The sequence below is a fragment of the Cupressus sempervirens genome, chromosome 1 (assembly GCF_028749045.1).
Source record: "Cupressus sempervirens isolate cs-2001-9-10 chromosome 1, ASM2874904v1, whole genome shotgun sequence".
In the NCBI taxonomy this organism is placed as follows: domain Eukaryota; kingdom Viridiplantae; phylum Streptophyta; class Pinopsida; order Cupressales; family Cupressaceae; genus Cupressus; species Cupressus sempervirens.
The window spans coordinates 321,553,694-321,580,711 of NC_143118.1; the positions used below are offsets into that span (position 1 = coordinate 321,553,694).

The following is a 27,018-nucleotide window of genomic DNA, read 5'->3' on the forward strand; positions in this document are numbered from 1 at the left end:
CAAGCTAAAGGGAGATGATCCTCAAGATTGTGGAGAGGTCGACGAGTTTAGAATTGGTGAAGAGTGTTGTGGCATCGTAGCCCAACAGGCAATGGCATTTGAAGTTATCTTCTGCAAGAATAAAGAGAAAAACAAATCAAGAGATTGCTATGAGAGATAGAGAAGTCATGAAAAGAAGGAAGCCAAAGTTGAAGTGTGTTTGAGTTAGCATTGTGTGATGCTGTCATTCATAGATTAGAAGCATGTGAAGCATCTTTGTGCAAGCGGGAGTGCCAGAGAATGCATACACCTGGCATGGAAGATATTGATCATGGAAATGCTTATTATGTCTTTGTGTTTGAAGTATGTGTGTTTGATGTTATAGAATAGTTATTGAAGTTAGTTGTTGTGATAGTAAGTGAAATTAGGTTGTATTGGTGGTGAGTTGGTTGTCTTGATTCAAAGGTCTGTGTGTGTGCTAATTGGATAAAATTTTTGGGATTGGAAGTGAGAATTTGTTTGTCTAATTGTCAAGGATATGATGTTCTTGATAGTGGTCATTTAATAGAAGTTGGTTGCATTGATATTCCCCAATCAAGTGATGAAAATTGAATTAGTGATGATTATTAATGGGCTATCTAAATGTATGGGGTGCATTATTGGTTGTGCCCGACACCCTAAAAGGTTTTTGGTTTGACATATTGATGAACCATGTATGTGAAACAGATTCTTATAGAACTGGCAAGTACAGCAGCTAGGTACCCATGTATCTCGGTAGATGGATTTCTTTTTATATGGACTCAATAATTAGTTTGATGCAGGTACAAAAGAGAAAGGCCCAGAGTAATGATAGTTTCCTTGCAGTGATGATTCATGGTCATTAGAACCAATGAGTACTTGGTTTGTAAACCATTTGAGTGCAAAGTTTATGGTTATCTTGAAACCATTTGTGTGATGTTTGAGAAGTTTGTGGTGAACTTAAAACCACTTTGATATTGCATTGGTTAGGGGTAAGCCATAAAACCTGAAGTAAATATGACAAGGGAAAATAGTATAATTGCAGTAGCATTATTGGAAGAAATTAAGGGGGAGTGTTGGTAGAGTAATTTCTCCACCTACCGACCGTCCACCATAGACAACGAGTTGTCCATAATAGCCCAAATTAGCCGTCCAGCCCACAATGAAACCATCCACAATAAATAGTCATTTCAGCCCACAAATATAGCCGCCCATGTTTTAATATATGTACAATATTATAATAAATTATATCATGTGCAATATGTTTGGTCTATAGTCTAGAGAGTTCTTGGATCTCTATAAATAGAGTCATTATGTAAGGATTTGAGTATGAAATGTTTATCTGATCATGGTGGATCAACAGAGCCCATTTTGGGTTTCTCATTTTGGATCATGAGTAGATGGAATGTTGTAGCACTCTAAGGACATCTAATAGATTTTAGTTATGTTAATGAGTATGAAGTATTGTAGCATAGTTTGATGAGTCTTTGTCTTTTACTTACTGATTTGAATGTTTATCATTACATTCATGTTTGTCTTTGATCCACTCTATCCACCTCCTTCATGGGTAGGCTTTGGAAGATAAACTGAAGTGGTTCAATTCAGTGATGGAAGAGGTGAAGAGAAGGCATGAAGGGATGGTGGTACCTAACATCGGACTATGAGAGAAGATACGAGATTCAATCATTGAGAAGTTGATACCGTCCTACACTTCTTTTCTTGGCAGATTCAGAAGGCGGCTTGGAGGAAGTGATACAAAGTACATCAAATACACACCAAAGGAGGTGCACGATTTTGTGTTGCATGTGTTTAAAATGAGACCCTCAATCGTGAGCTCTAAGACAATTGGTTGACTGATTTTCTCCCCTTTTCTTCATATCCTTTGAATTGCCATCCCATTTTCTTAATACTAGCGCTTCCACCTAAATGCCGATAGTGTTAGATATCGTAAACAACCTCACTATATTAATGATGTAGAACATTTGATGGGATAATTTCATAAGATGATTATATTTTGGTTTTAAGTGCCTTTTGATTTGGGTAAGTTTTAGTTGTTTTCTATATAATTGTATGTAGAAATTTTTGTACAATGATCATTTAGAGATTTTACTCTACACACCTAACAATGTCAGTACTTGTCTCTCTCTATTTTGTTACTGTCGGTTGTTTCTCACCCTATCTATCTCCCTATCTCTACCTATATATCTTTCTTACTCACACATACAAGCACAACTCTCTCTCTCTCTCCTCCCCCCTTAATATATCTTAGTTTTTCTATTTCTTCATCTACCCACCTCTCATCTCTCTTCTTCCTATTTTTTCCCCTCCATTTCTTTTTCTTTATCTTTATCCCCCACTTTGATATTCAATTTTGATCCATCTATCACCAATCCCTATCTATTTTTTCCTATTTACTTCTTCCATATATCATTTTTAAAAAAAATCTCATTCCCTCCACTCCTATATAACCTACCTCCCTTCTCATCATCACCTTCACACACAATTCTTAAAGTCATGGCACAACTATGTTTTTTTGTCCACAATTTATCTTCCACATTTGATTCATAAACCTAATCAATAACCTACATAGTAGCCTTTAGTGTTCTGGTAACCCAGATGAGTAAGAAACATCATGTGTCCACTTTATTGCTAATGGGTGTGAATTATATGATAATAATTTTAGCTATTAAAAGATTTTCAAAAATTGATTGTTAAATCTTAATTTGCCAACAATAATAAGTATTTGTTCTGGTAATAAGTTCCTACTTAAATTTGTACTCACATAATCAAACTATAATAAAATAATGATTATTACAATATATATTTTTTTATATGAAATATTATTTTAATTTTTTTATAAATCTAATTTTAGCTTTCCAAATCAATACATATTTGTTAATTATATGTTAGAAATTTTTATTCAATATTTTTTATAACATCAATAAAACTTAAGTCAAAAAAATTAATATTTGATTTTAGATTATAATTTACTATAATATCAATACAAATTTAGATTGTAAATTTTTTCAAAATTCTATTTAACTAGTATAATTTGGCAATGTTTTATGCTTAACCATGAGAGGGGCAAATACAGTTGTTGATGTAAGTTAAAAAAATACTAAATTAGTTTCAAATAATACAGACCAAATATTTATTTAAACTAATTAAAAATAAATAAAATCATTGAATTTGAGTTGTTTGGTAAGCTAGGAAATCAGATGAACAATGGAAATCTCATATATTATTGATGTGGGTGTGATCCACAATACAAGTTTATTTCAATCATTTAAGCATTGGAATCAATAAAATGTCAAATGTTGTAGCAATCAACACAAGCATAATGGAAGTAATTTACTTGGAGGTGACTTGAAGTAGTGAACTAATTTTAGAAAAATATTGAAGAATCCCAAGTTGTAATGTAAATGATGGCAATTCTAAAAGTGATAATTCTTGAAGTGGATGTGACTCAATTTCAAAGCACTACAAAACAAAAGAATCTTTGAGTTGATAAATTCAAAGGAAAGAATGGGACAGAGAACCAACCATTGAGCATTTTCCATCTTCCTTGATGACATGCACACTATAATGAGATAGAATGGAAAGAAATGCACATATAATTTTATATACCTATTTATATGGACTTTGGACAAATGTAGATTAGAAATAACCCAACACATCGAGAATGATGGTGCCCTTTAATATAGAGCCTAGAGAATTTTTGATTGCTAAGTTCAAAGGTTGTGGGAAGATTGAGGAGTGTCCATAATCAACAAATAGAGAGATGTTCTATGCATGAGCAAGGGGCCACGTCATCAAGGAATGATGGATTTTGGTGCTACACACTTGCAGGGATTCCTAATCTCTAATATACAAATTTATAATAATCAATTATATTTTCTAATATGACACTCTCCCCCATTCCTCTCTCTTTCCACCTCTCTCTCTCTCTCTCTCACTTCTATGAAAATAAATCAAACTAACATTCTCTAATAATAACATATTTAAAATGGAAATTTTTTTTTATAAAGTTTGTAAAATGACAATTCACCTAAAAATACTATCCTTTGCTTTGCACATTCTTATCAGACAACTTTGAATCTATAAAAAAGAAACCTTAAAACTATGAAGAAAAATGCACCTATTTAAAACAAAACATACATATACATATACAAATTAGAATAGATCCTAAAAATATTTCTCCTTATCAGATATATCAAATCTCAAATCATGACAAATTACAATCAACATAAAATTTTGTTGTAGGAAAATGAAGAGACACATAGAACTATCTAATAGTAATGAAATTATGTATGTGATATTTCTTGTACTATCTACTCAACCTAATTGGCCAAAAAAAAGGTGATTACAATTAGAAGAAACAATTTGTTTGTTTTCCTAGATGTCCATAAAATGCATTAAAAAATAGATAGTCTCACAAATGACAATTAAGAGGCACATTTGGTAGTGTGGATTATTACCTTTGTGCTACATTTGTACCTACTTATTCAAAGTTTTTCCAACATTTGAGAAAGGTGGTAGAAAATAATGAGAGCCTAGGAATAAGATGATCAGCATTGATTCATAGACATTTCCTCATGATCTAACCTTTGTGGAAGAAAACTTATATAACCTTTGTGGAAGTAAATTTATATGTACTTCTCCAGAAAGATGTTTCTTCAAAATGAGAGAGATATATGTATGGGTCCAAAATTTTCTAGAATGGCTTCAATTCTAGAATAGGGTGAGTTTCTGCGAAGCACCGAGTGGGTGTCTATAAAAGAGTCCCAATTTTTTTTTTTTGGTTATTTCAAAACTTTTCCAAGAAGGATTTTGATATTTGGTTCAAGTTATGGAGCTATGACTAGTTGCTTTGTATTTTATCATGGATGTTTTGAGAATAGGGTGCATTTTCTTATTTTTTTCAAATGACTGTTAATATGCCTTGGTATAATATGTCATGTAGTTGTAAGGTACGATCATATGCAGATCATTTTGATCATTTGTATCTAGTTTGTAGTTGGGTTGGGGTTATTTTTATCCATGGTGAATATGTACTCTAGTAGGTATGGATATGATGCTGATGCTGATGTGATGAACAATATCTCCCTATTTTATAACACATTTTTTATACTTAATAAAATTAATGATATTATGGATTTTAAAAAAAAGTATATATGCATATGTATATAAATGTGTGTGTGTGTGTGTGTGTGTGTGTGTGTGTGTGTGTGTGTACATGTACATGCATATATATACATACATATATGCACACACACACACACACACACACACACACACGCACGCACGCATGCACGCGCATGCGCACACGCACACACACACACACACACACACACACACACACACACACACACACACACACACACACACACACACACACACAGATGTTTCTTCAAAATTAGAGAGATGTTTTTATGAAATTTGAATCTAGTGCATGTACTCATGGAATGACATAAATTCTTTAGTGAGAATATTGAAGTAGGATACATATAGCTTTAAGTCTATACTAACATGTTCAAGGAATTCAAAAAATGTGTTTTTAGGATGAAATAAATTAGAGTGCATAAGTCTGTTGGCTAGGATATTCTCCCCCTGTCCTCCATTCAAGCTTTTCCTAAGACTATTTTTGATCACTCCATGATCTTGATTAGCTAGGCTCAACACAACCCTTAGGGTTTCAAACCTTTTAGATATGACATAATGTGGCACTCTCACCCATAGATTGGGGAATGCATGAAACATTGGTGAAATACTAGAGTAGAGGGAATGTCCATGCTTAGGATTGTTAAGAAACTAGAAATCATTAGGAGAGAAGTGTGTAGATGGAAGAAATCAACTTTTGGGGATCACATTTTTAAGCAAAAGAAGGATATTGAGAAAATGCTTGAGGAATTCCAATTTTTTCTTGCTAATGGGGATGTGTCTGAGGAATTTATCTAGGAGGAGAAGGAGTTGAGGAAGAAATGAAAGGATATTGTTATGAAGGAGGAGATCTTCTAGAAGAAGAGATCATGTATCTGGTGGCTTACGGACGGGGATAGGAATACAACCTTCTTCCATAGATCAGCATCTAAACATAAAAATAGGATCACTATAGCTAGATTGTTGCATGAATAGGATCAGAAGATTGTGGGGGAGAAGGACATGGGAAAATGGGTTTCTAACTACTTCCAAGATATCTACAACTAGAAATTGCCTCCTCAAGACCATAATAAAAGTGAGGATCTTTTGATAATTATCACCTGAGTGGTGGACATAGGGATAAATGATGACTTGGTAAGGAGGTTGAGATTGAGGAGGTGAAAGTAACTATTTTTTCTATGGGTTCCTACAAGACCCTGGGCCTTGATGGTTTCCTTCCTGCTTTTTCCATGACTTATGGAAAATCATCAAATATGACCTCACACATGTTGTGTGAGATTTCATAAACAAAGGGAGATTCCTTAAGGAAATAAATTGGACTTATATTGTCCTTTTCCCAAAGATTGGTGAACCCAAAAAGATGGGGGATTTTGGGCCTATCAACCTTTGAAATATGGTGTATAAAATCCTCTCTAATATTTTGGTGAATAGACTGAAACCTCTTCTAGATAAATTTATTAGTAGTTCCTAGAATGATTTTGTCTTGGTATGATAGATATTGGATGCAACTATTACCTCTCATGAAGTTATGCATTCAATGGAGACGAGAAAGAATCTGGGTATGGCTATGAAACTTGATATTTCCAAAGCCTATGACAAAGTAAGATGCAATTTTCTCTTTGGCATTCTGTATAGGATGGATTTTGGGGAGAGATCCATCTCTTTGATTAAGGAGCTTGCAATTTTTTTTCAATTTATGGTTCTCCTAAATGGTACCCCATGTAAATTTTTTAAGACTATGAGGGGATTGAGAATGGGGATCCCCTTTTCCCATATTTGTTTATTATTGAGGCAGAGGCCCTTGGAAGAAATATCTTGGGTGTGATAAAGTAAGGTCATATAAAGGGCATCAAGCTGGACACCACTCTCCCCCTAAAAGTGATCCAATAGTTTGCAGATGACACCTTTCTCTATGGAATAACATCTATTCATGAAGCTAAACACTAGAAGAAGCTATTGGGTGACTATGTTATAGTTTTAGGCCAGCATATAAATTATCATTAGAGTAAAATATTTTTCTTTAATATTGGCAGGACACTACAAAACAAGATCACTAGAGAACTAAAATTCCAATATGCTAACCTCCCTAACACATACCTAGGACTACCCCTCACTATTCAGAGGGTTACTCCCCAGTTCTAGAATTTAATTATGGAACACATGAAAAGGAAGCTTGCATGTTGAAAAGGAAAAGTTCTTAGTAATGCTAGAAAATTGCAACTCCTTGTGGCCTCCTTAAAAGGCATCCCTATCTACTTTCTATCCATATTTGAAATCTTTGGGAAAGTTAGAGACACTACTGAGAAGATCCAACACAACTTTTTGTGGTGCAAAACTGAGGAGAAGTCGAGGATGAGTTGGGTTGCTTAGGAAATGGTTTGCAAACCCAAATCATAAGGGGGATTAAATTTAAGGAGAATATTGACAATTGTAAGCCCCATTAGTGGTTCTTTTAACCTTCTCTCATTCAACATCTTTGAAGAGAATATTGACAACTTTGTTCAAAGCTTTGCAACTTCCTTGAATTTTTCTTCCTCCACCACAATCCTAGAAACTTCCATAATAAAGTCCTCTATGAAAGATATTTTTACCTTGTATAATTTAAAAGATACCATTCTCCTGCCCATCAAAAATAGTAATAACAACCTAGTAATAATGTCCATGAAGCTTCTCCATATAGGGATTCAATCCTCATGCTAAAATTTCATTTAAAATAAGGTGATTATCTTGTCATTTTTAAAATGAGGTATTCTAAACCCTATTCCTTTCACTTACGATATTGTTGTAACATGCCACAAGCCATAAGGAAAAAGGAGAACATGAAACACCAACAAAAACTAGAGTAATGCAATATTCATCCAAATAAAATTATGCTTTAAGGGCCTATCTTTTTTTCCCATAGTAGTGAAAGGAAAGGTCACAAATTCTAGTCACATTAACCAAGAGCGAAGAGTCATTATTTCCAAGAATGTTGCACCTAAAAAGATCAACTATCATCATCAATGCAAAGTTTGATATCAATTGGGATGGGATCATTAGCCTCCCACTAAACAATACTAGGTTGCTTAAATCTAAAGCTAGTAGAGACATCAACAAGGATATATAATTATTGATGTGTAATATAAGTTCATTTTAATTTTAATTTTATTGTGATATTTAATTAAGTCTAATTAATAAATCATTTTGTAAGGGTTTGTTCAATAGAAAGGTATATTAATGTATTTGAAGAATGCTTATTGAATACTTGATTTTTTTTGTATGCATAAAATGAACTTCGACAGTAGTAGTAGATCATAACCACATCGAAGCTCAAAAAATACTTTGTTATGCATAACATGAACTTCGACAGCAGTAGTAGATCACAACCACATTGAAGCTCAAAAAATACTTTGTTAGCTTAAGTGATAATACTTTATCAATGGTCTATAGTATCCTCAATACATATGAATTGAACTTTTTTTAACATAGTTTAAGAAAAGTGAATATGTAGATTCAATCCAAAGATATTGGGGGTTGATGAATGCATTAAATGACATATATAAGTTGATTTTTTCTTTTGGGACATAACTTATTTACTTCAAAAACAGGAAAGTTGAAGATTTAGTGTCCATTATCTCTGCATGTATTAGATCAATCCTCTCTATTAAATTGATTAATTAAAAATAATTTATTTCCTCTTGAGAACATAGAAAAATAACATGTTAAACATTTTTTATCAGTGGTATTGTCGCAACCAATGTCAAGTATAATGATAAAACAACTTCATTTTCTTGAAAAGATAAGGTTCCATCTTAGCCAAATTTTTTTTTGTTTTGGAAAGAAAAGTGGCCTATGTGATTTGTTTAAAAGGGCCTAACAATTTAAATTGTGATATACATTTAAGCACTTTGCATCTTTTAAACAAAAGATTAGATATATGATTTATGCGTAAAATCTATTAAATCTAACTACTCCATTAACATAAACAATTTTAGATATTTCTTTGGATCTTAAGTAATATAGATTGATAATTTCTCTTAGACTATCAAACTAGAAAAGAGATGAAAGATGGTCTGGCCATGATTTAATCAAGTTTATCCCTTCAATCTAAAATGCATAATGAGGTCATATTGGTTCTCAAGTTAATTATTTCAATATGCATCATAGAAGAATTTAGCTCTTGAAGATGTTATTTAAGAAATTAAGAGTTCATCTGTTAGGATAAACCAACAAAGCACCAAGATTTAACGTGGTTCACCCAATCCCTGGGCTACGTCCACCAAACAACATGTCCGATCTTATTACAATCCAGTGATTACAACCTGATTACAATCCGTAATCCCTTACAGCTCAATACCGCCGCAAGAACCAATTTCGTATCGCCACACATAAAAATACCCAACCCTAAGCCCTTTTTATACAAGTATTAAACCACTTTAGGGTTATAACATGTCGGCCATATGTCGGCCATAATATGTCGGCTACCATGTCGGCTACTTCCAAAAAAAAAAATTTTCGGGCCGATGCCCCGAACCCCACTATTTATGAAGTATGTACAGTACTTTCCTGATCAGTCACCACAATCTAACAATCTCCCACTTGGGGACTGATCAGGCTCCACACTAAACAACAATCTCCCACTTGGAGACTGATCCTATAGCAATACAACTACCACATGGGGCTCCCACTGGATCAAACCATCCTGGACTCTACTGTTTTTTTATTCATGTTCAGTCTAAAAGACCAACCGAAGCTGAAGAGGAGGTCAGCTTCTCCCTTGTTACAACCTTTGTCAACATATCTGCTGGATTTTCATTGGTATGTATCTTCTCCAGCTTTAACTATCCATCTTCCAAAACTGACCGAATGAAATGGTACCGCAACTGTATGTGTTTGGTCTTAGAATGCAGAGCTGAATTCTTAGCAAGATGAATGGCACTCTGACTATCTATGAACAAATAATTATCCTTCTGAGGATGTCCCAATTCTTCCAAGAAGAACTGAAGCCATATCATCTCTTTGGCTGCCTCTGTAGCAGCAACATACTCTGCCTCTGTAGTGGAGAGAGCATTAATCTTCTGTAGCCTAGAAACCCAGCTCACGGCTGCCCCACCAACAGTAAAGACATAACCTGTAGTACTCCGCCTGGTATCAATATCCCCAGCCAAATCTGAGTCAACATAGCCCTGTAAATCAGTAGTAGAGCCCCCAAAGTGTAAACACTTATTGGATGTTCCTCTCAAATATCTGAGAATCCACTTGACAGCATTCCAATGCTCAAAACCTGGATGACTCATATACCTGCTAACGACTCCCACTGCATGTGCAATATCTGGCCTAGTGCATACCATAGCATACATCAAACTTCCTACAGCTGAAGCATAGGGTACCTTGGACATCTTATCGTCCTCTTCCTGTGTCTTGGGACACATCTCCTTAGTCAATTTCAAATGACCAGGTAAAGGTGTGCTGACAGCTTTAGCATTCTCCATAGAGAAACGTTGCAACACCTTCTCAACATAATCAGCTTGAGATAGCGTCAATGTTCTATTCTTCCTATCTCTACAAATCTTCATACCAAGGATTTGTTTTGCTGCCCCCAAATCCTTCATAGCAAATGCATGTGCTAACTGGTGTTTTAGCCCCTTAATATGATGCATGTTAGACCCAGCTATAAGCATATCATCAACATATAGACATAAAATAATGTAGTTATCATCATCCAACCTCTTAAAATAAACACAGTAATCTGAATGACACCTGTTATATCCATGCTCATGCATAAAACTGTCAAATTTCAGATACCATTGCCGAGGTGCTTGCTTCAGGCCATATAAACTTTTCTTCAATTTGCACACTAAGTTCTCCTTACCTTTGACCTCAAAACCCTGTGGCTGAGCCATATATATTTCTTCATCCAAATCACCATGAAGAAAGGCTGTTTTAACATCCATCTGCTCTAAATGCAAATCTTCAATAGCCACAAGACTTAAAACAGTACGAATAGAAGTCATTTTAACAACAAGAGAAAATATCTCATCAAAATCAGTTCCCTTTTTCTGTGCAAATCCTTTTACAACTAACCTGGCCTTAAATCTTTTCTTACCTCCTTCCTCTTCTTTCAACCTGTAAACCCATTTATTTTGTAAAGCCTTTTTACCTACAGGCAACTTGCACAAATCCCATGTCTTATTTTTCAGCAAAGAGTCCATTTCATCTTTCATTGCAGACTCCCACTGAATCTTAGTATCCACCTGCACAGCTTCATCATAACTTTCAGGTTCACCAGCGTCAGTAAGTAAAATAGAATACAAAGAGGGAGAAAACCTTTGTGGAGGTCTAATTGGCCTTGTTGACCGTCTAACATTCACTGGTGTGTGTGGTATTTGTTGTTGCAGTTGTTGCACATCATGAGGAATGGCTGGAACATCATCTTTTGGAGTATCATCCAGCACTACATAATCATCTTCTTTCTTCTCATGTTGCTGCAACAAATCTTTGTACAACACTTTTTCATTGAATATGACATCTCGGCTTCTTATAATTTTATGATTTTCAAAATCCCAAAGCCTATAGCCAAATTCATTAATGCCATATCCAACAAAGACACATTTCTTTGATTTCGCTTCTAGCTTGGTTCTATTTTCAAAGTCTATATGAGCAAAAGCTTCACAACCGAAGGTCTTGAGAAAAGAATAACTCACCTTCTTAGCAGTCCATGCTTCCTCTGGAATACCATAGCCCAAAGGAGTAGAGGGACCTCTATTAATCAAATATACTGCAGTATTGACAGCCTCCGCCCACATGTGTAAGGGCAACCCAGCATGCAACCTCATGCTCCTTGCGCGCTCCATTATAGTCCTGTTCATGCGTTCAGCCACTCCATTTTCCTGTGGAGTCCTTGGAACAGTTTTTTGTCTATGAATACCATTAGTGGAGCAATAATCTTCAAATTCATGACTGCAATACTCACCACCATTATCAGATCTGAGACATTTTAATTTCTTACCAGTCTCATTTTCAACCAAGCATTTCCATTTCTTAAAAGTTTGAAATACATCAGATTTTTGTCTAAAGAAATAAACCCATACTTTTCTAGTTGCATCATCAATAAATGTAACATAATAATGAGAGCCACCAAGGGAAGATACCTGAGCCGGTCCCCATACATCTGTATGCACAAGCTCTAATTTCTCCTTTTTGTTTTCCTTCCCTGTCTTTACAAAACTCACTCTCTTTTGTTTTCCATACACACAACTTTCACAGAAATCCATATTCACACATTTTAGACCTGGTAAAACTTTCCTTGAATGAAGTACTTTCATACCTTTCTCACTGATGTGCCCAAGTCTATTGTGCCACAGCGCTATATCAGAATCTACAGCAACTATTTGTTCTCCCTGCTCAATTGCAGTAATTGTTCCTGAATATTCATTTTTCTCTGAAACAATCAAAGTAGAAGGAACAATATGACCTGTACAAAGATATAAGGTGCCTACTTTCACACCTTTTGCTACTACAAGGGAACCTTTTGAAACTTTCCAATTTTTATCATTAAAAGTAACTACACAACCCTCATCACCGAGTTGCCCTGCTGAAATTAAATTCCTACTCAGCTTTGGAACATGTCTTACCTCATGTAGTAGCCAATGATTCCCATTCTGCAACTTAATCTTAATTTTTCCCTTTCCAACAATCTGACAGGGTTCATTATCCCCCAAATAAACAAGCCCAAAATCCCCTCGGACATAATCAATGAAATAACCTCTATGAGGTGTAGCATGAAAAGAAGCACCAGAATCTAAAATCCATGAATCATCAACACTCTCTAAAGACAGAAGCAAAGCATCCTCTTCGGATTTGTTACTTACCACATTTGCCTCTTTGTCTCCATCTGATTTATCTCCTTCATTTTTCTTTTGAGTCCAGCAATCTTTCTTTTTGTGCCCTGGTTTCCCACAGTACCAGCAATCATTTGGTCCTCTCGATTGAGACCTCCTCCCCTTTGACTTTCCTCTTGATTTCCCACGATTTCCAGAGTTACTTCCTCTTTCAGTCGTTCTGCCCCTGCTTTGTGCATTTAAAGCACTTCCTGATGTAGATCCACCTGAAGATTTTCTACGAGTTTCCTCACTTAAAATAACACCGATCACATCATCATATTTTAGGGTACTTGATCCAGGAACAGAATTACTCACCGCCATTACCAAGCCATTCCAGCTTTCAGGCAAAGAACACAAAATCAAGAGAGCCCTAATTTCTTCATCAAAATTGATACCCACAGAAGATAATTGACTAGTAATAGTATTAAACTCATTTAAATGATCTGCAACAGATCCACCTTCTGCCATTTTTATATTAAATAAACGCTTCATGAGAAATACCTTATTTGAAGCGGAGGGCTTTTCATACAGTGTCGCTAGGGTTTTCATCAAATCTTTTGTCGTCTTTGCTTTTGTAATATTAAATGCCACCGATGGTGCCAAGCATAATCGAATGCTTCCGAGTGCCTTTCTGTCCAAAAGATCCCATTCAACCTCTGACATAGTTCCCTGATTCTTGGTTTTTCCTTCCAACGGCTTCCATAAATCCTTTTGATATAAATAGTCTTCCATTTGCATCTTCCATAACTGGAAGTTTTGCCCATTAAACCTATCAACCCTCAGCTTACCATCATCTGCCATTGCTCCCACTCAACCGTGAGACTCTCACTTAACCGTGAGACTTTCCTGCAGAGGATAACTAAGAAACAACTAGGCTCTGATACCAATTGTAGGGCCCATTTACCATTGCACCAAAAGCCATGACTGTTAGTGAACATGGAACACCACATAATTAACCACCTGTGGGCAGGGGAGCGCGTCGCATCACCCAACAATTTCCCCCTCGACGCGCATACCAGGTGCTTACACGAGTCGGGAAGGCACCGGGGAGATTTGAACCCATGACCAGGTCAAAAATCAGGCTCTGATACCACTTGTTAGGATAAACCACAGACAGAAATATAAACTACATGCAAATATAACCAATAACAGAAAATAATAGAACACACAGAAATGAACACAAAGCACCAAGATTTAACGTGGTTCACCCAATCCCTGGGCTACGTCCACCAAACAACATGTCCGATCTTATTACAATCCAGTGATTACAACCTGATTACAATCCGTAATCCCTTACAGCTCAATACCGCCGCAAGAACCAATTTCGTATCGCCACACATAAAAATACCCAACCCTAAGCCCTTTTTATACAAGTATTAAACCGCTTTAGGGTTATAACATGTCGGCCATAATATGTCGGCTACCATGTCGGCTACCACTATTTATGAAGTATGTACAGTACTTTCCTGATCAGTCACCACAATCTAACATCATCTTCATCCTAGAGTATGTCTAGGGTTATGGATAGTCAATTTGTGCCTACTTAACACCTAAAATTTTATCATATTAACATTATTATATTTTTGTTTGGTTTATTGATTTCTCTTAAGAATTAAATATTGTTGTGTGTGCATGTGTGAGAGAGAGAAGGAGGGAGAGAAAGGGAGAGAATTTTTTAGTAGATCTCTGAAGCACATGCTGATATGGATTAGCTTCCATCAATCTTATTTTATAATGCAATTAAGATTGCATGATTAAGTCAATAAGAAAGAAATAGTTGATATAATTTAGTCAACAAAAGAAGTTAAGCTTACGTTTGTTTTAGAACATAGAAACTCACAATTGAAATACACTAAAATCTTACACTGTTTGATACAAGTGCTAGTAGGTACCAATTTTTAATTATATATTACCGTTTTAAGGAATTATATCGGTTATGTTTATTCATCTCTCAGCCAACGAAACCGTCATTGTCTCGTATCCGTTTGATTGGGTCATAGAGCTTCTAGAATGGATACGAGACAATGACCTTCTCATTCCACCTTACATCAAATTTTGGAATATTTCTCACACAGGTATTACCTGTCCTCCAAGTTTTTAACTATACAAAACGCTGAGAGGAGTAATGAGTCAACAACGACCCAGCGTCAAAGTCACGCAGGTTGTATTATATTCTATATCCTACAAAGTCACACAACTGTATTAGATTCTATATCCTACTCTTTAAACTCTTGTATATATACCATACGATATCTTCGGTTTAAAGCACCAAGACTATCTTGGAGAAATTGGCGAGCCAAAGCAAACGCGGGCTCTGGTCCAAAATAATTTAGCTTGGCTTACAAGTGTTTCTTAGGAGCTTCAAAAGCGATACGTACATTAAATACACGCCAATGGAGGCTCAAGATTTTGTCTTGCACGTGTTCAAGGGGAGGTCCTAATCAGTTGAACGATTGCTCACATTCGCTTCCAATTTTTGTAGGATTATGTTTATAGTAATATAGTCTGACGGGGAAGTGAAATTTATGTTCGTATGAAATAAAAAAGCACGGGGTCGTAAGATTGATTACCTTTGATTCTACACCACTTAAGCAGCCTTCCCCAAGTCTGCAAGTAAATGATAATTTAAAAATAGAAAAGAGAGTTTTATTAACCTTATTCAATTGTTTGTGGATTAGAACTATACTATAGAAATAAATGTATAATCTAGACTCATTCTAATATTTATTAAACTGTGTTTGAGTTTATCAAAACTATGAATTGTTTATCTAATAATTATCACATTCTAAAAGGTGAAGTAATTAATTTATAATTTTTACTGTTTTATTTAGCGCATAAGCTAAAACTTAATTAATTGATTATTTTTACATTGAATTAATATTCTTTATACCAATATATTTGGTCATTTGCAATCATTTTTTTAAAAATTTCAAATTATAGATAGTTTCATTTTATTTTTAATGTCAAAATATATTTTCAATAAAATATATATAACACAAATATATAAAATCTGAAATACCTACAATCCTATCCATTTGTTTTACACTTCTATCATCATTTAGAAAACTATAATCCAAAAGACTCTAAGCCAATTGACATATTAGTGTTCAAAATATTAAGAATGCATGACAAATAAAACAAGAGGCGCAAGTGCCAAAGTTCCTGCATTCGAAGATATGTGTGTTGTCATTTGTTCAACGATTTTGGTGGTTGAATAATGTCGAGTTTGTTAAAAATTTCTGTTTTGGATTGAAGTAGTCTTCGTAGGTTTGAAATTTGTAATTTTTTTAGTAGCGTAGATATAAAATACATGCACGCTAATGTTTTGAAACTTGTATAGAAATTGTGTCATCATAATAGGTCATCTTTGAATAATGGCAATAAAGAATATCTATGAAGAAGAAGTGTAGGGTAGAATTATATAAACACAAGAAATATAGAAATATGCAAAATACACAACTATGATTATAACAAGAACATGTGAATTGCATTGTGGCCATCAATTATATTAGTTTGTTGCATTTATTAATTTTAAATGACAATAAACAATAAATTAGATTATTTTTGTTTTCATGTCGAATCTTTTACTTTTATAAGATATATTAATATCGAATCTTTTCCTTTTATAATATTATATTTTATGAAAATTTTGATCAAAACGTCCACTAAAATTGCTTCTAATTGCTTACTTTATTAGTTTCTTACTTTTATTTAGAATATATCCCACTTTGACTTTGAAGATGTACCATTGGATACATCGCCATCCTTCTCTAAAAATAATCTAAACTATTTTATTTAACAAAATATTATATAAATCTTGTTAATTCAAAAAGTATTCCGTACCTCCAATTTAATTTGGACAGGAAAGTCAGTCTTATTATATCGTGGCCAACAAATTCGTATAAAATTGTGACTTGATTGAAATAATTGAGCCGTAATATGAAAAGACTGGGAACGTAGTAAGTGTGAGTTGGATGAAAAGGATGTGAGAAGAAATAAAAATAACAAGTGACGCAAGCATCAAAGTTACTGCCATTTGAATTTTTAGTTTAAACAAAATAGAAAAATAAATGTTCCCATTGAAACATTGATAATAACTTCCTATGGTTTGAACAGTGTAAAATAGCTTATTTGCATTAGATAGAAAATCTAGCTTGAGATAAGATGGTGCCCTAGTATATTAGCACCAAATTCAAGTTTTTATAATGTTCTTAAATAAACTTTAATAAATAAATAATTATGAATAAAATGAAATTTCATATATTTATATTAAATTATTGTGATTAAATATTTATATAAGTATTCTAGTTCACAATCAATAATTGAAAAAGTAAAATAGAAAATTGAACATAATAATATAAAATAATAAAAATAAAATAAAAACTATATTGAAAAATATTAAGATCTAAGTTTTATTTCTTATATAAAGAAAATAGTGAACATGTCATGTCATTGATATAATTACTTTATGTTTAAAATAGTTGTAAAAATGATTTTCTATGGTAAAAGAAAAATTTGTATGAATAATTAATGCAAAGATGACATAAGCTATCATTACTGCAAAGATGACATAAGCTATAATTAATATATGAAAAGTAGAGTGTAAAAAATATGCTAATTTTGTATGAAGAAAATTAATTTTACTTCTTACTATTTTTGCTCTAAGCCAATCAAAAAAGAGATAAATTATTTTGTTTAAATCATTTAAATAGATGGAAAATTTCAAACTATAGTTGATAGACATATATGTTAAAAATTATTGACTCTTATTGGCTAGTTAAAAAGTTATAGCAACTAATATGGCATCTAATGGATGCAATAGTATCCTGCCATGGAAGGAACTAATAATATGTAATGCATTCCAGATTCCAAAGCTGGCAGTGGAAGAAAAAAGATTTTAAAAATCAGAGAATTCTCGAGACAAAGTTTTCCATTAATGCAGCATTTAATGCCAAAAATGGAGGATTTTTGAACTTTTTTTTCTAATAAATTGAATTTTATCCCTTAGCTTTTCTGCCAAGAGCCTATGAGTGTTAATTATTGTTAGTTGGACAGCTATTATTTCTGACCCGAAAATAGCAGTAGTATTTATGGGTAGCTTGGACAACTGTTCGTCCTTATCTATGAATAGCAGTTGTATTTATGGGTGGTTTGGACAGTTGTTTGTCCACTTGCCAAGAATTAGTAAATGGTTATTATTTACTAATTTTAGAGATTCCCTTTTGGACACCTTGCAACCAATTCTATTATTGGCTGTCGAGTTGTCTTAATCTCAGCCATTGGTTTGATTTAATCTCAGTCATTGGTTTACCAATAGGAGTAGTATAAAAAGGGGTCATTGGGTCATTTGGAAAAGAAGTTTTGGAGAAACATTTGCAGTGTTAGTAAACAGTCTTGCAGTGTTAGCGTGGAGATAGCAGTGAGGAATATTAGCGGGAGAAATTAGGAGATTGTCAGAGTGCTACTAGTGAGAGGCAAGGAATTTTGTATCTCTTGATTTGCTGAAGTTTAATATAATTCCTCATCTGTAGAATTGGTTTTCCCTTAGGGGTTTTTCCAGGGACAATTTGTCCGAAAATATTGTGTTCATTGTGTTGCACATTTCTTTCCGTATTTTATACGTGAAGTTGTAGTTGTGTTATTTTTCGATATTAGCTGGGAATTTATTTTTAGCAGTTTAATAATCATTTATGATAGGAGATTAATAATCAGTGACTGCAATAGTTTGATTTTTCACATGGTATCAGAGCGTTGTTAAGGGTAGAAGAGTTTTGCCCTAGGAAAAAATTTTTGATCTCTTTAGATTTATTATTGCTTTAAACCCTTGAGATGGCTTTAGCTGGTTTGAGAGATCAGGATAGATTGGATGGTGCTTCAAATTTTGGTGTCTGGAAGGCCAAAATTTCTTTATTGTTGGAAGAGAATGGTATCAAGGATTATGCTACCAGTGGTGTACCTATACCAACGGATGCAACACAGCTTGCAGCATATAGGAAGGACGATGCTAAAGCGAGGATGATTATCCTTGATGGTGTCAAGGATCATATTGTTCCACATATCTCGGAGCTAGATACAACAAATAAGATGTGGGATGCCATTCTAAATCTGTACCAGAATGCTACCACCAATAGGAAGTTGATTCTCAGAGAGGAGCTAAAGAATACTCGGATGAATCAGGGAGAAGACGTCACAAGTTACCTCACTAGGCTCAGACTTGTCAAGGATGAGTTAGCAACTATTGGAGATAGCCCTAGTGATGATGAGCTAGTGAGAATAGCCCTAAATGGGTTTACTAAACAATGGAGTGTCTTTGTTCAAGTTGTCAGTAGACGAGATACTTTACCGAGTTGGGATCGACTATGGACTGATTTCACTCAAGAGGATTTTAGACTAAGTCTTGTCAATGGGGCCAACAAGAGTCAAAAAAATGAGGTGGAACAAGAGAATGCTACCCTAGTGGGTAAAGGGAAAGAAAAGAAGGGATCTAGCAAAGGATCAAATTCACAAAGTGAAAAGAAGAAGAAGAACCTTTCTAAGATCAAGTGCTTTGGATGTCACGAGTTTGGCCACTATGTCAGTGATTGCTCAAAGAGGAAGAAGGGTAAGAAGTAGGTGGTAGCTTAAGCAAGTGCAGAAGAACTCTCCAGTAGAATGGAAAATGAGTTTGGACTCATAGCTTGTATGGTTAGCTCAACCTCACAGTGTGTTTGGTATATAGATAGTGGGGCATCATTTCATATGATAGGAGTTAGAGAGTACTTCTCCAGTTACAAGGAGGAGGACACCAACATTCAGATTTCTATGGGAAACTTGTCCAAACTCAACCCTGTTGGAAAAGGGACTATTCAGTTTCAGAGGGAGAATGGAAAGATAATTCCACTTCATGATGTGTTATATGTGCCAGGCTTAGGTATGAATTTGATTTCTGTATCTGTTCTTCAGGATAGGGGGTATAATGTACTCTTTAGAGGGACACATGTGTTGATTAAGCACAAGGATTGGAAATCACCCATAACTATTGGAGTTAGGAGTGGTCGCCTTTATAGATTGCAGTTTGATGCTCCTAAGGCACTTATGAGCAACATTAATCCTAGAGATCTTGGAGAGCTATGGCATAGGAGGATGGGCCATATTCATCATGGAGCACTTAGATTGCTTCGTGAGACCGTGACAGGTGTTTCAGAGGTGAGCATAGAGCATGACGATGTATGTAAGGGATGTGTGTTGGGGAAGTTTGCGAAAGCATCTTTTCCAAGGAGTGACACCAGATCTAAGGGTTTTCTTGATCTAGTACATTTAGATGTTTGTGGACCAATGTCGACGAAATCTCTCAGAGGATATGAGTACTATGTTAATTTTATTGATGATTTCTCTAGAAAGACCTGGATATACTTCTTGAAGACTAAGGATGAGGTTTTTAGTCGATTTTAAGAGTTCAAGGCTCTTGTGGAGAACTCGACAGGAAAGAAGATAAAGGTTCTTCGGTCAGACAATGGAGGCGAGTACAAAGGAAATGTCTTCCAGGAGTTATGCACCAGAGAAGGAATCAAGAGAGAATGGATTGTTCCTTACAATCCACAACAGAATGGAGTTGCTGAGAGGAAGAACCGTTCTATATTGGAGGCAGCAAGAGCTATGCTACACGACTAGGACATGCCCCGTTACTTATGGGTAGAGGCGTGTAATACAACAGTCTACATTCTGAATAGAGTTCCACACAAGGTGCTAGGGAAGATGACACTAGAGGAGGCTTTCACAGGGAAGAAGCTAGATGTTAGTCACTTCAAGATATTCGGGAGTTTGGCATATTGTCATATTCCTAGAGATACACGTACAAAGTTAGATCAAACTGTAGAGAGGGGGTACTTTGTTGGGTACAGTGAGACCTCAAAGGCATATAGGATTTTCATTCCGCAGACTAAAAGAGTTATTGTCAGACGGGATGTCAAGTTCATGGAGGATAAGGCATTCAGGAGATCTAGAGATTTGCCAGCAGATGATCAGAGTGAGCAGCCAATAAAAGCTCCAAGACCAAGTCAAGGGCAACAAAGCTCAAGTACAGTTACCAGTATGAGTGTAGACTCAGTTAGTGAAGATTCATAGAGTATGGAAAAACGGGTGCAACAGGAAATGCATCTAGAAGACTTAGAGGTTGACATTTCATCCTCTACAGTTGGCAGCAGGAACCATGTGGTTTTAGATACACAAAGGGATACTCAGGAGTTTGTGGGAGCTCCTAGGAAGAGTACTAGACATCGAAGACAACCAGCCAAGTTCAATGACTATGTGGCATTAGTTAGTCAGTTGGTAGATAGTGAGCCTTCTAGCTATCAGGAAGCTACAAAACATCAGGTATGGCGAGATGCTATGGTTGAGGAATATTCTTCAATAATGCAGAATGATGTGTAGGAGGTAGTACCTAGACCAATAGATAGGGTTGTAGTTGGATCACACTGGATCTATAAGATAAAGCACGGTGCAGATGGTAGCATCTAGTTGCCAGGTATACTTCTATATGAGCTGTAATCTCACTTGCAGCATAGATGGGATGGCAAATCCATCAAATGGATGTCAAGACAACATTCCTCAATGGTGAGTTGAAGGAGGTATACATAGAACAACTAGAAGGCTTTGTAGCACACAACAAAGAGACCCACATGTGCAGATTGAAGAAAGCATTGTACGGACTCAAGCAGGCTCCTAGAGCGTGGTATGAGCGCATTGATACATACTTGCAGAAAATGAGCTTTGTGAATAGTGAAGCAGATGCTAACCTCTACTACTTGATGGTTAGGGGTGAGATTCTCATTCTTGTTCTTTATGTGGATGATCTATTTCTTACAGGTTCACTAGGGCTCATAGTGGATTGCAAGAGGAACCTTGCAGAAGAGTTTGAGATGAAGGATTTAGGACTTATGCACTACTTTCTAGGCATGGAAGTGTGGCAGACAGATGGGGAGATTTTCCTTGGTCAAAGGAAATATTGCATTGAAATCTTGAAGAAATTCGGGATGGAGGATTGCAAAGCCATGTCTACACCCATGATCACGAATTGGAGGAAGGTAGATACATTTAAGGAGAAAGATGTAGATCCCACTTTATATAGACAGTTGATTGGTTCGCTTATGTATTTGGTCAACACTAGACCAGATATAGCATTTGCAGTTAACTCTCTTAGTCAGTTCATGGTTGAACCAAAGAGAATGCATTGGATAGTGGCTAAGCATGTGCTACGTTACTTACGTGGTACAATCGAGTATGGGATCAAATATGTTCGAGGTGAAGGTATCAGGTTGATAGGCTATACTGATGTAGATTGGGCAGGAAGTACAATAGACAAAAGGAGCACTTCAGGGTGTTGTTTCAGCTTGGGATCAGGAGTTGTATCTTGGTTCAGCAGAAAGCAGAAGTCTGTGGCTCTCAGTTCAGCAAAAGCAGAATACATAGCAGCTAGCATGGCGACATGTGAAGCTATATGGCTTCGGAAGTTGTTAGTAGCCTTGTTTGGTCAGAAGGTTGAGACTACTGTGATACATTGTGACAATCAGAGTTGCATCAAGTTGTCTGAGAATCCAGTGTTTCATGATAGGTCTAAACATATAGATATCAGATATCACTTCATCAGAGATTGTGTACAAAGGGGAGTTGTTCGACTACAATACATACCTACAGATGAGCAAGTAGCAAACATTCTGATGAAGGCTTTGGGAAAGGCCAAATTTATCTTCTTCAGAGATAAGATGGGTGTCATGCAAAACAACTTCCTCGCTAAGAGGGAGAGTTAATTATTGTTAGTTGGACAGCTGTTATTTCTGACCCAGAAATAACAGTAGTATTTATGGGTAGCTTGGACAACTGTTCGTCCTTATCTATGAATAGCAGTTGTATTTATGGGTGGTTTGGACAGCTGTTTGTCCACTTGCCAAGAATTAGTAAATGGTTATTATTTACTAATTTTAGAGATTCCCTTTTGGACACCTTGCAACCAATTCTATTATTGGTTGTCGAGTTGTCTTAATCTTAGCCATTGGTTTGATTTAATCTCGGTCATTGGTTTACCAACAGGAGTAGTATAAAAAGGGGTCATTGGGTTATTTGGACAAGAAGCTTTGGAGAAACGTTTGCAGTGTTAGCAAACAGTCTTGCAGTGTTAGCAAGGGCGCAGTGTTAGCATGGAGATAGCAGTGAGGAATATTAGCAGGAGAAATTAGGAGGTTGTTGGAGTTCTGCCAATGAGAGGCAAGGAATTTTTTATCTCTTGATTTGCTGAAGTTTAATATAATTCCTCATCTGTAGAACTGGTTTTCCCTTAGGGGTTTTTCCAAGGACAATTTGTCCAAAAATATTGTGTTCATTGTGTTGCGCATTTCTTTCCGTATTTTATAAGTGAAGTTGCACTTGTGTTATTTTTCGATATTAGCTGGGAATTTATTTTCAGCAGTTTAATAATCGTTTATGATAGGAGATTAATAATCAATGACTGCAATAGTTTGATTTTTCACAATGAGAATACAGAAAAATGACTTTATTGAAATTTTATAAATCTATTAAAATTTATAAACTATAAAGAAAACATTTATGTGCAAAAAATGATTAAACCTGATTGGTAGAATTAAATGACACAATGAAACTAAACAAATGCAATAGTTATTTTGCCTATGGCAGGAACTAAAAACGTATTATACTAAAAATAACAATGACATGGATGTCTCATATGTTTTTCACTTAAGTTCATAAAATGATGAGAGCGTATTATCTATTTGCAGTATTTGTAGTATTCTAGTTTTAAATATTTAGTAGTAATGTGAGAGCCTAAAATTTCTTGGTGTCTAGAATGTTGACTTAGCCCCCTTCAACATATTCAGGTCCGCGCATTGGTTGTGTTTATCGGTACAGACGGTTTACTTGGTCCATTTCAAATATAAAAACGAAGTTTCAAGTAGTATTTCCTAGAGAATTATGTCTTCTTCCCATAATTTCAAACTTAAGTGACACCATTCCTGGAATCTTTGATACGTAACGTGTACACTACTCTGTATGTTCTCATGACCATAAGTCGGTCAAACCAAAATACTGCGTGGAAAAGTCATACCATTTTATTGTACCAAAAATTTGTGTGACTAACCGGACTTTATATTCCAAGGGATTTTTGGGTTTTGAGCAAGAAGCCCATTGTTAAGGATTCTAGCAGAAGCGGCCGCACAGAGCAAACGCAAGCTCGTATGCTCTGCTACTGCAAACAGATTAGATAACAAACAATTTGGAAAGGATGGAATCAATTTTGGCCGCAGCAGAGATACTAATTTCCAGATGGGACATAAACATGACAAGCAAAATGCTCTTTGAGAAGAACAATGAAGAAGTCGGTATGTACATGGAAACAGTTGACAATCTACAACGACTCATGGAATATTTGTCCTCCGTTGGCGCAGACGCTGAGAAACGTCTCATCCGTGCACAACGGCTGATGAAGATGGCGATGATCCGTCTGGAGAAAGAATTTCACAACATTCTGTTATCTAACAGTGAACCCCTTTACCTGGATAGGGAGTCATCGGGCCAACCTTCTTGCCGTTTCTCCTCAGAGGACAACGTCCCTAAATCTACTTCCTCTGACGGCGATGATGATCGCGGCAGCCACTCCCACTCCATCTCAAACTGTCTGTCAGTAGACAGATTCTGCGAATTCAACATGCTTCCGTCGGACGCCGTGGCCGATCTGCGGACTATAGCGCAGCGCATGGCGAAGAGTGGCTACGCGGGTGAATGCGTCCGAGTCTTTGTTCTCTGCAGAAAGTCGGTGGTGGAGGAGAGTTTGTACAATCTGGGCGTCGACAAGGTGAAATTGAATGACATTCGGAAGTTGGAGTGGAAGTTTCTGGATGAGAAGATCAGGAAATGGATATCCGCCGCTAAAATTTGCATTCGAATTCTATTCGGCGGAGAAAAGCGGCTGTGTGACGAGGTGTTTGAGGGGCTTCATCAGATGAGAGATTCTTGTTTCGCTGAAATCACCGAAAGCAGCACAAGGAGGGTCTTCTCTTTCGCAGAGGCAGTGGCCACCGCCAGTCGGGCGCCGGAAAGGATATTCAGGGTGCTTGACCTCTACGAAACCTTCGCTCATCTCATGCCGGACATCGAGGACACATATTGTCAACACTCCTGTCCAAGCGGGCGAGAGCTGGCCCACACGATAGTGGCCAGGCTGGCGGAGACGGCCCGGTTGATGTTGACAGAATTTGACAGGGCTATTGAGAAAGATAAATCTAAGGCCCCCATTGTGGGCGGCAATGTACATCCTCTCACCAGATACGTCATGAATTATCTTTCCTTTCTCTCCGATTACAAGGAAACTTGGGTAAATATAATGGAAGATGCGCCTGAGGAGTCACTGGATCACAATCCCTCTGCCACGCTGTCCGATCGCATCGAATGGACTACCTTCCTCCTGCAGTGCAAGCTGGACAAGAAAGCTGATCTGTACAAAGACGTGGCTCTGTCGTACCTCTTCGTAATGAACAACCTGAACTACATTGTACAGAAGGTGAATGGCTCCGAACTCAAATATATACTGGGGGAAGATTGGCTAAGAGAAGAGTGGAATAAGGTAGTGCATTATGCTGTGAGTTATGAGAGGAGCGCATGGATGAAAGTGCTGTCGTGCCTAACAGATCAGGAGGAAGTTCCTATGACAGGCGGAGTTTCTTCAGGGCAAGCTCTGAAGGAGAAATTAAGGGAGTTCAATGCAGCGATGGAAGAGGTAAAGAAAAGGCATAGTGGATGGGTAGTAGCTGACGTCGGACTCCGAGAGAAGGTAGGGATTTCAATTACGGAGAAGTTGATACCGCTTTACAACTCCTTTCTTAGGAGATTCAGGGACCGTTTTGAAAGCGATACGTTGATCAAATACACACCTGAGGAGGTGCGGGATTGTGTTTTAGACATGCTGAATGGTAGGCCTTTGCCCGCGAGCTCAACGAGATCACCATGACTGAGTTATTCTCATTTATTTATCAAGATCCCTTTTTTGCATGTGTTTATATTGAATATAAGAAAGATATTGTCTCTTCCAAAATGTCATATTGTATTAAGTGGGAGGTGGGTTTCGGAATTCAATTCCGCATACTTTACTTTCTTATTAAATTTGAATTTTTTTAACTGGGAGAACAATAAAGAACTGCTGACTATCTGTTAGCTGTAGAAAATAAATCTGTAGGGAATCCTGCATACTCTTTTCTATTTCTCAAAGTTTGAAACACATAACTATATCATTCAGTTGTGATTCTATAAATTAAAATATGTGTAATAAAATTATATTTTTTTGGATTTACGTAAAAATAGGGTCTATATAAATTACAATAAATTACATGATATAATCAAAAGAGTTTAAACGTAGAGCTATGTTAGAAAAGATGGATACACAATGATAAAATCCAGCAAACCAGAATATAGAACCAACAAAAGTAAAAAAAACTAACGACAAAGTTGAGACAAATAAAAAAACCACAACAAGCAACACCTAAGTCAGCACCTTAAGAACCTTAGCAACCTGAATCTCCATAATATATGACTCATCTTCATCGTTCTTCAGTCACCTTCTTCTTGTTGAATCTTCTTGTAATAAAATTATGTTATTTGTAAGACTAATTTATATTTAATTTTTTTTTTCCCCTTTTGAATATAACTTAAACAACATTACAATATTCTATGAGGCTAAAAATATAGGAATTCCAAACTAGGAGATCAATTTACAAAGACTTTAGTACATTAGTGTAGAATAAAAGATAATTACATATGATAACTAAGGTATATACATATTTGACAACAATAGAAAAGGGAAGAGAATCAGAAGAAACTATGACTACATCCAATATGTATACACCTTATCATTCCATTTTTAAAAAACTTTTCACCTTTGCCAGGAACTCTTGGAGGAGGAGGCACAACCACAAAGGAAGGATAGCCACTACTTCTGTCTAAATAGCTTTACCCTCTTCTA

The 27,018-nt window shown here is 36.0% G+C and overlaps 1 protein-coding gene across 1 annotated transcript; it reads left to right on the forward strand.

The window, feature by feature from the left end:
* Window positions 1–279: 279 nt before the first annotated feature.
* LOC149577445 (exocyst complex component EXO70B1-like) lies at window positions 280–26,010 on the forward strand. Its single transcript, XM_089796462.1, has 2 exons — window positions 280–342; window positions 24,268–26,010. The coding sequence occupies exons 1-2, from the start codon at window positions 280–282 to the stop codon at window positions 26,008–26,010; spliced, it is 1,806 nt and encodes a 601-aa protein (XP_089652588.1).
* The last annotated feature ends 1,008 nt before the right edge of the window (window positions 26,011–27,018 follow it).